Below are 12,106 nucleotides of genomic sequence, written 5' to 3'. Positions count from 1 at the left end.
GCCATTAATGGTTTTATAGCATCCTTAATTACAAGAGTCATGCAATCACAGTTTTTGGCAGAGTAATTCATCTCAGTTACAAGCTTGTAATTAATCGAAGTTAGCAAGTAATGCAATGGTCACCATGTGCATAGTTGTGACAGACGTGTAATAACTACCTAAATATATTGTTAAATGAACAAAAAGGGATATGTTTTTATTGTAACCACTGTGTTAAACTGTAGTGTTCATCAAAATGAATCCAAGTACTAAATCTCTGTATACGCTACTAATAATCTGCAAACTAAGGTTCCTTGACGGTTCTTTACAGTTTATTGTAGTTCTACTTGGAAACATATTTAAAAGAAGACTCTCTGAGTTTGTCCCAGAAGGACAAACCAAAGCACATTTTAAGATGGTAGATGAAGTTTTTTTTCAAAAAGTGTATTGATTACTGTAATTTGTATTTTTTGTATAGTGATGGATCATCAGTATGGTGGACATGAAGTGTTTGTTCACCAGAAAAAAAAGCTATAAAAGAAAGACAATTTAACAACCTGTAAGCCATTCTATATTCTTCTGACTGATCATCTCTTCCAGAATGCCTCCAAACCATCTACAGGTGAAAATTAGGGTTTCTGAATGGAGGTATGAGTTTGGTTTCGGATCAAAATTTCTATGGTGTAAATCATATAGTACATTTTTCCTTCTCAGTAAAAAAATTTCCTGTCCACCACTACCATTATCATCATGATCACCACCAACATCAAAGTCGAAACACCAGATCTTTTTGGAAGTCGTTTTTTCATCCAGTACAGTTTGCGAAGGTTTACTAAAACTGTTCTGTCATCTTGTTGAACTCTATCACCTTAGACACTTCATGTATATATATTTTTCCTTTAAATTACAAACCTGTCTCAATATTGTAAACATTAAACCTAAGATATTATTAAAATACTTATATTATGAGGACAATATACGGTACATTCATTAAAAAAATCAATAAAATGAGTCTCGGTTTCTTTAAACGTATTATTATATAAGGGAAACTGTATGTTATACACAGAAAGTCTAATAGTTCCTAAATAAAACACTTTTTCTAACAGTACAGAGTCTTGCTGTCAAAATGTATGAGCACACCTGCTGTCTAACGTTATCCCAGTGCCAGATTCTGCTTCTCTTTTTCTTCTTCTACTGCTGTGTTTCCTGCCTGTGGACTTGCAGGATTCATCCAGATTCTGTACTCCTACTCTGTTCTCTGCACATGTGGCTCACCTCCTGCTTCTAAACACATACCCCAAAACTGTTCGTGCCCAAGGTTTAAGATTTATGCCATGAAAGAAATGCTTCTATAATCCTAAAGACTTTTTCTGTGCTCATGCAATAATTCCTATTCACAATATACTCATTGCGTATGTTCTTAAGTACCTTTATTCATGTACCTTTATTCTACAATAGTTACATATTAATACTAATATTATCACTAATACTAATATTAATGCTAATACTCACACTAATACTAATACAAGTCATTAATACCTAGTAATCATTTGTAATCCAACAGATCAAATTCAAATTTTATTTGTCATATACACATTCATACAGAGTACGACATGTAGTGAAATGCTTTTTTACGACTTTCCAAACATGGTAACATGAAAAAGTAGAAATATAAGGATAAAACTAAAATAAAATAAATGAAATAAAGTATAAATTATGAGTATATTAAACGAATAAGTATAACCAAAAGGTATGAAAATAAGGTTAAGAATAATATAATATACAGTGAGGAAAATAAGTATTTGAACACCCTGCTATTTTGCAAGTTCTCCCACTTAGAAATCATGGAGGGGTCTGAAATTGTCATCATAGGTGCATGTCCACTGTGAGAGACATAATCTAAAAAAAATAAATCCAGAAATCACAATGTATGATTTTTTAACTATTTATTTGTATGATACAGCTGCAAATAAGTATTTAAACACCTGAGAAAGTCAATGTTAATATTTGGTACAGTAGCATTTGTTTGCAATTACAGAGGTCAAACGTTTCCTGTAGTTTTTCACCAGGTTTGCACACACTGCAGGAGGGATTTTGACCCACTCCTCCACACAGATCTTCTCTAGATCAGTCAGGTTTCTGGCCTGTCGCTGAGAAACACGGAGTTTGAGCTTCCTCCCAAGGATTCTCTATTGGGTTTAGGTCTGGAGACTGGCTAGGCCATGCCAGAACCTTGATATGCTTCTTACAGAGCCACTCCTTGGTTATCCTGGCTGTGTGCTTCGGGTTGTTGTCATGTTGGAAGACCCAGCCTCGACTCATCTTTAATGCTCTAACTGAGGGAAGGAGGTTGTTCCCCGAAATCTCGCAATACATGGCCCCGGTCATCCTCTCCTTAATACAGTGCAGTCACCCTGTTCCATGTGCAGAAAAACACCCCCAAAGCATGATGCTACCACCCCCATGCTTCACAGTAGGGATGGTGTTCTTGGGAAGCTACTCATCCTTCTTCTTCCTCCAAACACGTTTAGTGGAATTATGACCCAAAAGTTCTATTTTGGTCTCATCTGACCACATGACTTTCTCCCATGACTCCTCTGGATCATCCAAATGGTCATTGGCAAACTTAAGACGTGCCTGGACATGTGCTGGTTTAAGCAGGGGAACCTTCCGTGCCATGCATGATTTCAAACCATGACGTCTTAGTGTATTACCAACAGTAACCTTGGAAACGGTGGTCCCAGCTCTTTTCAGGTCATTGACCAGCTCCTCCCGTGTAGTTCTGGGCTGATTTCTCACCTTCCTTAGGATCATTGAGACCCCACGAGGTGAGATCTTGCATGAAGCCCCAGTCCGAGGGAGATTGACAGTCATGTTTAGCTTCTTCCATTTTCTAATGATTGCTCCAACAGTGGACCTTTTTTCACCAAGCTGCTTGGCAATTTCCCCGTAGCCCTTTCCAGCCTTGTGGAGGTGTACAATTTTGTCTCTAGTGTCTTTGGACAGCCCTTTGGTCTTGGCCATGTTAGTGGTTGGATTCTTACTGATTGTATGGGGTGGACAGGTGTCTTTATGCAGCTAACGACCTCAAACAGGTGCATCTAATTTAGGATAATAAATGTAGTGGAGGTGGACATTTTAAAGAGAGACTTACAGGTCTTTGAGGGTCAGAATTCTAGCTGATAGACAGGTGTTTAAATACTTATTTGAAGCTGTATCATACATATAAATAGTTTAAAAATCATATATTGTGATTTCTGGATTTTTTTTTTTTAGATTATGTCTCTCACAGTGGACATGCACCTACGATGACAATTTCAGACCCCTCCATGATTTCTAAGTGGGAGAACTTGCAAAATAGCAGGGTGTTCAAATACTTATTTTCCTCACTGTATATACACACACACTATTGCACAATATGAATTGCACAGAAAGAGATGGATATGTGAATGACAGATATTGACAGAAGTAAATCTGATAATCTGATTAAAGAAATCCAGTGTGATTTGTGATTTGATTTGATTATTTTGTAAAAAATAAAAAATAAAAAAAAAACGCTTTTGCTGAATTAAAAATTCTAGTCAAATATAATACAATTGACCTAAATTAGCAAAAGAAATATTATCATTACAAGTTTTACACTGGAATAATCTGTTTTATTTTCCTTTTGTCATTCTATCAATATTTGATTGTCTCCAAAATGCTGAATGTACAGAAATAAAGTACGTAAGGGCCAGTACCTGTTCATGGTTGTGCATGTTAACGACGTAATGAAAGGCACGTCTTCACACGCAGCTGTCATTCTGCATTCGCATTAGCAATGCCTTTTCATTTCAGCTCTTTCATTGAAACACACTCGAGCACTGAATTCACTCCATGAGCGTGAGACAAAACACAAGGTAATCGCTGTGCACATGCTTTAACATATCATTTTATTTCTGTTAGTTATTTACGGTCCGACTTTCCAATACGCATGAATAATTAACTGCAAAATCATAAATGCAGATAGCATTAAGGTTCATTAAACTGACATGATTTTAGTTATTATTAATCATCACAAAGTAACAAAGTAAATGCAGTTTGCAGTGATGTTCAAAATAAGTCTAAAAATGTGTACAAAATAATCATTTAATCAAATGCAAAAAAATGTATTTGCTATGTTCATTTAAAATAATGTGTTAAAAGGGGACCTTAATGTTTACTGAACATCCTCACCACAGCATCACAACAGTAAGAAGGAGGAGAATGACATCATCATGACATTGAATGGACACAATAAATGGACATGACACTATTTTCCCCTGCAACAATTGCACATGCCATCACACGTATGTTAAATTTACCCTCCGAAGTTAATTAATACCCAGTACAACACTGTGAAAGAGAGCACTTCTGGGGATCAGCAAACATACTGCAGGTGCTCAAAGACCTTTTGGACAAATGTTTATTTCCTTTATGAAAAACAAACCACTGAATATAATTTCATACACACACGACTGTATATCTATATTAGATGACTGAGTTCAAACACAATATTATGTATATAATTTAGATCATAAGTGTGCATTTGTTTCATAATTGTTGTTATATTTAATCACATGCAAGTAGGTTTATATAAATATTTGTATTATATTTATATGACTCCATCCTGAATAAAAAATTGTTATATAATTATACAAGCCTGAGAATTCCCACAATAAAAAAGGCTGGAGAAGCCAAGTGTTATTGCATGTATTGAGTTTTACATAACTGTATAATTCAGTATGCTTTTCTTTGCTCCCTTCAGTAATTTTCGTACGTTTTGTCAACATTGTCCTTTTCACTGTTTGATAATCAGTTATGTTGCTTGAACTCAAAAAAGGACAACAGATATCTCTGGGTTTTCAGAGCTACTCTAACAAAGCTAAATTTACCAAGCTTGACACATGTTTGCACAAAGACATACAAAACAGACAGAGTTCCTGAATCAAAAGACAGACCACCTGTTCAAAATGCCCAGGATTGCTGCAAAGTCCTGCTGGTCATTTTAGAGTCTATAATTTACGAGTCCCAGAGAGCTCATACATACAGTTCCTGGACTGTCCCGAACCTCCTCTTGTATAACCGGTATTAGTTCGTTCATAACTTGCTGCGTGCCAGTACAAAACTTGTATGATGATCTGAGAAAATCACATGTCCCATGCATAGGTTCCATGGACTACATCACAGACCAGCATCTATCTGTACAACAGCCAAGCCTGGTGGTGCATCGGCGACCTTCTTATTCCTGCGCAGCATATTGGTCAGGTTGCGTAAAGATGGTGTAGCTCTCAGCAACAGTTTCTTGAGACTGGCACGATACTCCTGTCGGATGAGGCAGTAAAGCACTGGATTGAGGCAGCTGTTGGTGTGCGCGAGGCACACAGTAATGGGAAAAGCGTAGGCTTGGGCGTTGTAGAATGCCTTGCTAAATGGCACCAAGTCAAACTTGATTAGGACACCCCATAGTGTCAGAGCCTGGTTGGGCAGCCAGCACAGGAAGAAGGACAGGACCACAATGGTGACAGATCTGGTGACTTTGGAACGCCGCTTGTGCCTCCCGCGTTCGCTGTCCGAGCCGGGGATCCCACTAACTCGCTTTTGCAGCACAAAGCGCAGCAGAAGCAGGTAGCAAACGCAGATAATAATCAGTGGAATTACAAAACCCAGGAGCACTTTTTGTGTCTGATAGAGACCCAGCAAAAGCTGTGGATCCCAGTTTCCCAGGTCAGAGAAGCGTACAAGGCAAAGTTCATCATCTGATACTTGCGCCGTCGTTGAGTAGACAGCATGAGGCAGCGTTGCCAGCAGTGACACTAGCCAGATGGCTACACTTGCCCATTTCACCTCAGCCGATGCCATCTTAGGGCTGTGCATGCGTAAGGACGAGGCCAGAGAACAGTAACGTGCAACACTCATTGCTGTCAGGAAGAAGACGCTGGCATACATATTCATGGTGGTGACCGAGCTGATGATCTTGCACATGACCTTGCCAAATGGCCAGCGAAAGTCCAAGGCAGTGTCCACAGCCCAAAATGGAAGTGTTAATACAAATTGAAGATCTGTTATAGCCAAGCTCATGACAAAACAGTTTATGGACGATCGCTTGAGCCGGTGCCGAGATTTGAGCAGATACAGTGCCAGCAAGTTCCCCACCAGCCCCAAAGCACATACCACCAGGTAGACAAGAGCGATGACCACACGCAGGGCTATGCTCGAGGTGTCGCCATACAGCTCAGGCATTGCTTCTTTGGACAACAGCTGAAGCCAGCATCGAAGAGAGAGGTTGCGTTGGTTCCCCGTACTCCGGTTCCACAGGTCTTCACCTTCGTCTACTCCGAGTCCACATAGTCCCAATCCGGGCAATGCAGAAGTGCTGCTGCTGCTGCTGTTGTGCTGCATGTCTGTAATGTCTTCACAAAGTTTTAAACTTGCACTGATAATGCCAGAGATGAGCAGGCTGAAGTTAGAAATCTTGAAAAAATTTACAATAAGATGTAGGAGATGATAAAAGCCAAAGGTTCCACTTCAGCCATTATTTATTTCTGATATCTGGTTCCTACAGCCTATTTTTAACTATGTAACGTAAAACAGAGAGCAATGAAAGAAAAACCTGTCGAGTTGTCTGTTCCTCACTCGCAGCTCACTGATCTCGCACCAAGCTTGCATTGCCGTTTAATACAAGTCGCACACGAGAGAGAGAGAGAGAGAGAGAGAGAGAGAGAGAGAGAGAGAGAGAGAGAGAGAGAGAGAAGAGAGGGAGAGAGAGACACAGAGAGTCTGAGTGAGTGAGTGTGTGTATGAGAGACAGAGAGAGAGTCTGTTTGTGTGAGAAAGAGAGAGAATAGATGAATGAATTGGGACACAATTTCCTATATGTTTAAAGACAAAACGTATGTATAATATGCAATAATACATCCTTTTTACCATATAAGATAAAAACTGGAGTGGGAATTTCTTTTCCAGTCAAAATAGATATTTAATGGAATTGACATTTAAAGTGAGATACATCCTCAGGTTTATCAACAACCCATACAGTACAGTACAGTGGCATTACAGTAGGCTAATAATCATAATAATAATAACAAACAATTACATTTATTGCATTGGCAGTTACTCTTATCCACCTACAAAGTGCTTTGAAGTCTCCATCAATACATACATTCTGGTGCTGGTTCATTAGGACAGCAACTGCCGTTAGTCTAAAACTTAGTTTGGGAGACTGAATAGTTTGAAAAAGAGTTTTTTTTTAAGGAGAAGGCGATATTTAACTACTGCTGGAAGATGTAGGTCTTTAAGCATTGTTTTAAGACTGCTAGAGACCTGGCTGAAGTTTGATCCACTGCCTCAGTACCAGAACAGAGGAGAGTCTTAAAGCATGTCTTCCTTGTACCTGAAGAGATTGTGGGAGCGGTTGAGGAGGTGTTTGGGGGTCAGAGAGAGCATGGTGCAGTGTGAGGTGAGATCAGTGCTGTTAGGTAGAGGGATTCTGGTACATTTTTGGCTTTGTAGCTACATCAAACTGGACATTTTGGAATTATACTTTGAGGATTTACTTGGATTTGTAAAAGTTACAGTACAGTATATAGGTGTAAATTATGTCATAACAGTAAGCTAATAATAATAATAATATTAATAATAATAATAATTTGGCTGAATAGCACAGTTACATTTATGGCATTTGGCAGATGTTTATATCCACCTACAAAGTGCATTGAAGTCTCCATCAACAAACTTAATTTACCAACGCAAGAACTGGATTTGGACTGTATTTAATATCAACAGTCTACTACAATGAATCAGGACCACAGGTAGCATTGAAGCATCTATCACTGTATCACCTTATCAATGATGGAATTGTAATAAATGGACATTGGTCTGGTTCCTCTCCAGGTTTCCTCCTCGTGTCATGTCCTATGCCATAGACCTGCTACCCTGAGCATTACAGGAGGCTGTGGCCACCTACATCCAGGATTTACTCGCCGCCGGGAACATCTGCAATTCCACTTAGCTGGCCAGGCCTGGTTTCTTCTTCCTAGAAAAGAAACTTCAACCCTGTATTGATTACCGTGGTCTAAACTCCATCACAATCAAAAACCAATATCCTCTGCCCTTGTGGCTTCAAACTCATCCACCTTCGAGCTCATTAAGGGAGCCACAAACCACAAACTTAACCTCCATAACGCCTTTCACCTTGGATACAGGAAGTGGATGAATGGAAGATGACCTTCAATACCCTCTCAGGAAACTACAAGTACCTAATGCTGTTTGGCCTCACCAAAACGCCATCCGTGTTCCAGGCGCTCGTCAATGACGTCCTGAGGGACATGCTCAACCATTTCGTTTTTGTCTACCTGGACTATATTATCTTCTCACACTCCCTGGAGGAACACATCCAGCATGTCTAGTCTGTGCTCCAGTGCCTTTTGCAATACCATCTGTACGTGAAAGCAGAGAAGTGTGAGTCTCACATGACCACCACCTCTTTTCTGGGATTCATCCTCTCAGCTGGTAATGCACAGATGGACCCAGCATGCATCAAGGCAGTTAAGGACTGGCCCTGCCCGGAGACCCATAATCAGCTGCAGAGATTTCTTGGGTTTGCCAACTTTTACCATCAGTTTATCAGAGGATTTAATGTCATCACTTCATGAGCTTACCTCCACCCACCAGAACTATGCCTTTACGCCCAAGACCGAGGATGTGTTTGCCAAGCTGTTCTCCTCTGCCCACTCCTGGTCCTGCCTGATCCTGCTCTTCAGTCCACCATCGAGGTTACGTCGAAGCTACTCACGTTAAGTAAATTTGTAAAGATAAAAAAGGAAAGTAATGGATTTAATGGAATTAATTATAAAATAAGAACATTATTTGTCACCTAATTATGAGGCATTGTGTACAAGGAGGATCAAATTAATTTACAAATACAATCAGGAGTTAATTTTACTCATGTAAGCAAAGAGTCCTAAATCATCTTATCTTTCAAAATCTGGGCACGTTTTCTATATAGTATATACAAATGAAAACCTTTTTATTATATAATTACTTTAATTATATTTAAAAATAATAATCCTGTGTGATAAAATAATTGCATTCTTCAAACATATTAACCTTTCATAAACTTAATTTCAAGGTTTTGTTGATTTGTGTGCAAAATAATTGTATGTGCCTCAAAAGAAAAATAATAGCAAAATAATAGATAAAAAGTACAATTTAACAAACTAAATTAAATAAACAGAAAATTAGCAGTCCTGAATTAATTCAGACTATTTTATACTGTTTATGTAGTATATTGGTAATACACTACTTGCCTCCCATTCAAAGAGATAATTCGAATGCTTCAAATGCATTACATTGTGTTATTCATGGTTAGAAGTTGTGTAGGAATTTTGTCAATTAGTCAGTGAGACACGCTGTTTGCCCCTTGGTTCCAATTATATAAGAAATAGATTACCAGTAGTTATTTCACCAATAAACTGTACACCTACTGCTCCAAAGTTGCATGACAATAAAACTGAATATAAAATAAATTATACAGATACATGAACAATCACATAAAATGTGAGCAAAATGCATGCTTTAAAAAAAAAGTATAATAAAGCTAAAAAAAAAAAAAAAGATGAGTATATAACCTAAATGGACACATAATTATCACAAAAAATTGCATTGCATTGATAAGAAAAAAAAACCATACATTTTAATATGTATTGTTTTATATGATTTAATTTATTGAATATGTTGCTTTTATTCAATAACTTAAAAGTGTGCAGGAATAATATGTTAAATTACTGGTCTCTGGGTTCAATATATTCTTAGTTTCAAGCAATAATTTAGTATTCGTCATCCTGCTAATTGTCAAGTACTGTACATAAAAAAGGTTCAAGAAAACACAAGAGAACTGGACTGTAGGTGATTATTGACATGCTTTAATGACACCCTTCACAAGATGAAAAGAAACGGAAAAAAATGAATGATCCATGCATAATGGAAAATGTCTTGTAAGCAAAACGACAAAAGGAGCTAAAACTTGTTCTACATTTCCCCTCCTAACACTTAAGTTAACCTGGCATCACAAAATGCTCTCCTGCTGTGCTGCTCTGCTGAACACAAACTGTTCACTGTACAACACTGTTCTCTGCAAAAAGACAGGGGAAATTGGCATGACATCGATTCTTTTCACATTTATGTACCATCAAGGTAGAAAACGAGCAAACATCCATTATTAATTTAATTCCTCTAGGCTTCTACTTTCCTCACTCCGGTATCAGGCCAAATTGAAGAACTTTTTAAGCAGGTTTTTTTTTTTTTTAGCTGTGTCATTTTTAATTCCTTATATTGTTTTTCTACCCAACACTCAGTGGATCTTATTAAAAAAGTAATGAAAAATAAGTTTGCAAAGAGGCCATGTAGTCCAGCGTTATTTGGCGAGAGATGGTGGAAATTGCAGTGCAGAGTGCAGATGATGTGTATTAACCGTGTCCATCATCTTCTGTTCCCCAAGATAGGGAGATTACCACATGCTGGATGGAAGTACATCCAAAATTATTATATGCAAGATCAGTGCGGAGGTCATAATGCAGCAGAGGAGCTCACACATAGGAAATCTTTCATTCAAGATTGACCGTTTATTGCAATATTGGTTTAACCAACAGCATCGGATCAAGTGGTAAATGCCAATCTGCGTTTTGTCTACTTGCATGTGTTGACTGACCTTAGTATAACTTGCTGTAGGTCACAATATGAATCCAAATAAGACAAATAAGACCAAATTATCTAACTGAGTCTTTTTAGTTTTCAAATGTTAATAGAGATTTTTTTAAAGTTTGGCATTTCACAAGGCTTTGTTCTAGGCCCACTATTATTTTTCCATATATTAGCTATTTCTATCACTTACATCTTTCACTTACTCAGCTATATTTATGCAAAACCTAGATGGCACAGACTGACTTAATAAAGAGAATAAGTGTACAAATTATGAGTGGTTGGTTTTCTGGCCATTGGTACAAATCAGACCCAAAATCTCTGTTACGCTCTGTCTGAAAAAAATTGTCAAATATGAACACTTTTTTTTTTTACATTGTAAATCTAACATTGGGCACAAAATATATCCATCATCATACTGAAAGACAAGAACTGTAATAATTGATTGCACATGTATAGCTGTATTTGTGAGCTCATAAGCAAAATCAAACACTGGCTTCAGGAACAGTTTTCTTACAATACCATCATTATTATTTACAAACGCATCTGTTTTGATCAATTGGGTACATAGCCATCATATTGAACATACTGGTGCTATTATATTATATACTGTAAAGAAACCATTTTTACTCAGATATACAACTTAATTATTTATTAATGTATATGTGTTGGTACTGGGAGAACAAACACTGTATATGAACACAACATATAATTTATTTTTATAAGAATAATGAAACACACAGGACTGTATTTGAGATGTTACAAAAGACAAAATGGCCGGAAAAACAAACACACTTTCTTGAACCCTTGCTCTTTGCATTAGATGGTGTTGATAAAATACTTACTAAATACTTCTAATTCATTTCATCTTCAGTAACCGCTTTATCACCAATTAAAGACTCTAAAAGAAAAAAACATTACCATGCATGTGAAAGATTAATTTGCATTAATGCATTTACAACCATGCATTTTCAGCATTCATGCTTTCACTATTAGTAATTGAATGGTCAGGAACATGGTTTGTTTACATGGGCTACTAGTATATCAATATTAATAATTATATTTAGGTTACTAGAACAGTTATATGTGTTAGAAATGAATTGATATGAATGGAATAAAAGTAATTCCAAAAAATATTATACACATCAATCACCTTAACATAGAAACAAAAACAAAAAAATATGTTCAGTTTTCGTCAGTTTATTTATCGCACTTATCCTATGAGATTTTACAATTATCTTGTACTTTTCTGTATTATTTATTCCGACATAGCTGCCTGTGTATTTTCCCTATTAACTCAAAACGTATGCAAATATCCAATAGTTTCCTGTTTGTGCTTCATGTACCAATATATTTTATAATCATTTTAAATAGAGATATTTATTTTTTTTCATTAGATGTGATCTTATGG

General features: G+C 37.2%; 1 protein-coding gene across 1 annotated transcript; it reads right to left on the bottom strand.

The window, feature by feature from the left end:
• Nucleotides 1-4,754: 4,754 nt before the first annotated feature.
• rxfp3.2a (relaxin family peptide receptor 3.2a) lies at nt 4,755-6,602 on the bottom strand. The gene has a single exon (XM_083526258.1). The coding sequence runs from the start codon at nt 6,397-6,399 to the stop codon at nt 5,182-5,184; it is 1,218 nt and encodes a 405-aa protein (XP_083382384.1). The 5' UTR covers nt 6,400-6,602; the 3' UTR covers nt 4,755-5,181.
• Between the last annotated feature and the right edge of the window lie 5,504 nt (nt 6,603-12,106).

This window comes from Silurus aristotelis, assembly GCF_946808225.1.
Source record: "Silurus aristotelis genome assembly, chromosome: 22".
NCBI lineage: Eukaryota > Metazoa > Chordata > Actinopteri > Siluriformes > Siluridae > Silurus > Silurus aristotelis.
Note: the sequence above shows the minus strand (reverse complement) of the source record. Positions and strands in the feature narration are given on the sequence as shown.

Excerpts from the sequence above, each read along its gene's own strand:
- rxfp3.2a (XM_083526258.1), bottom strand. The coding sequence starts at position 6,399 with ATGCAGCACAACAGCAGCAGCAGCAGCACTTCTGCATTGCCCGGATTG.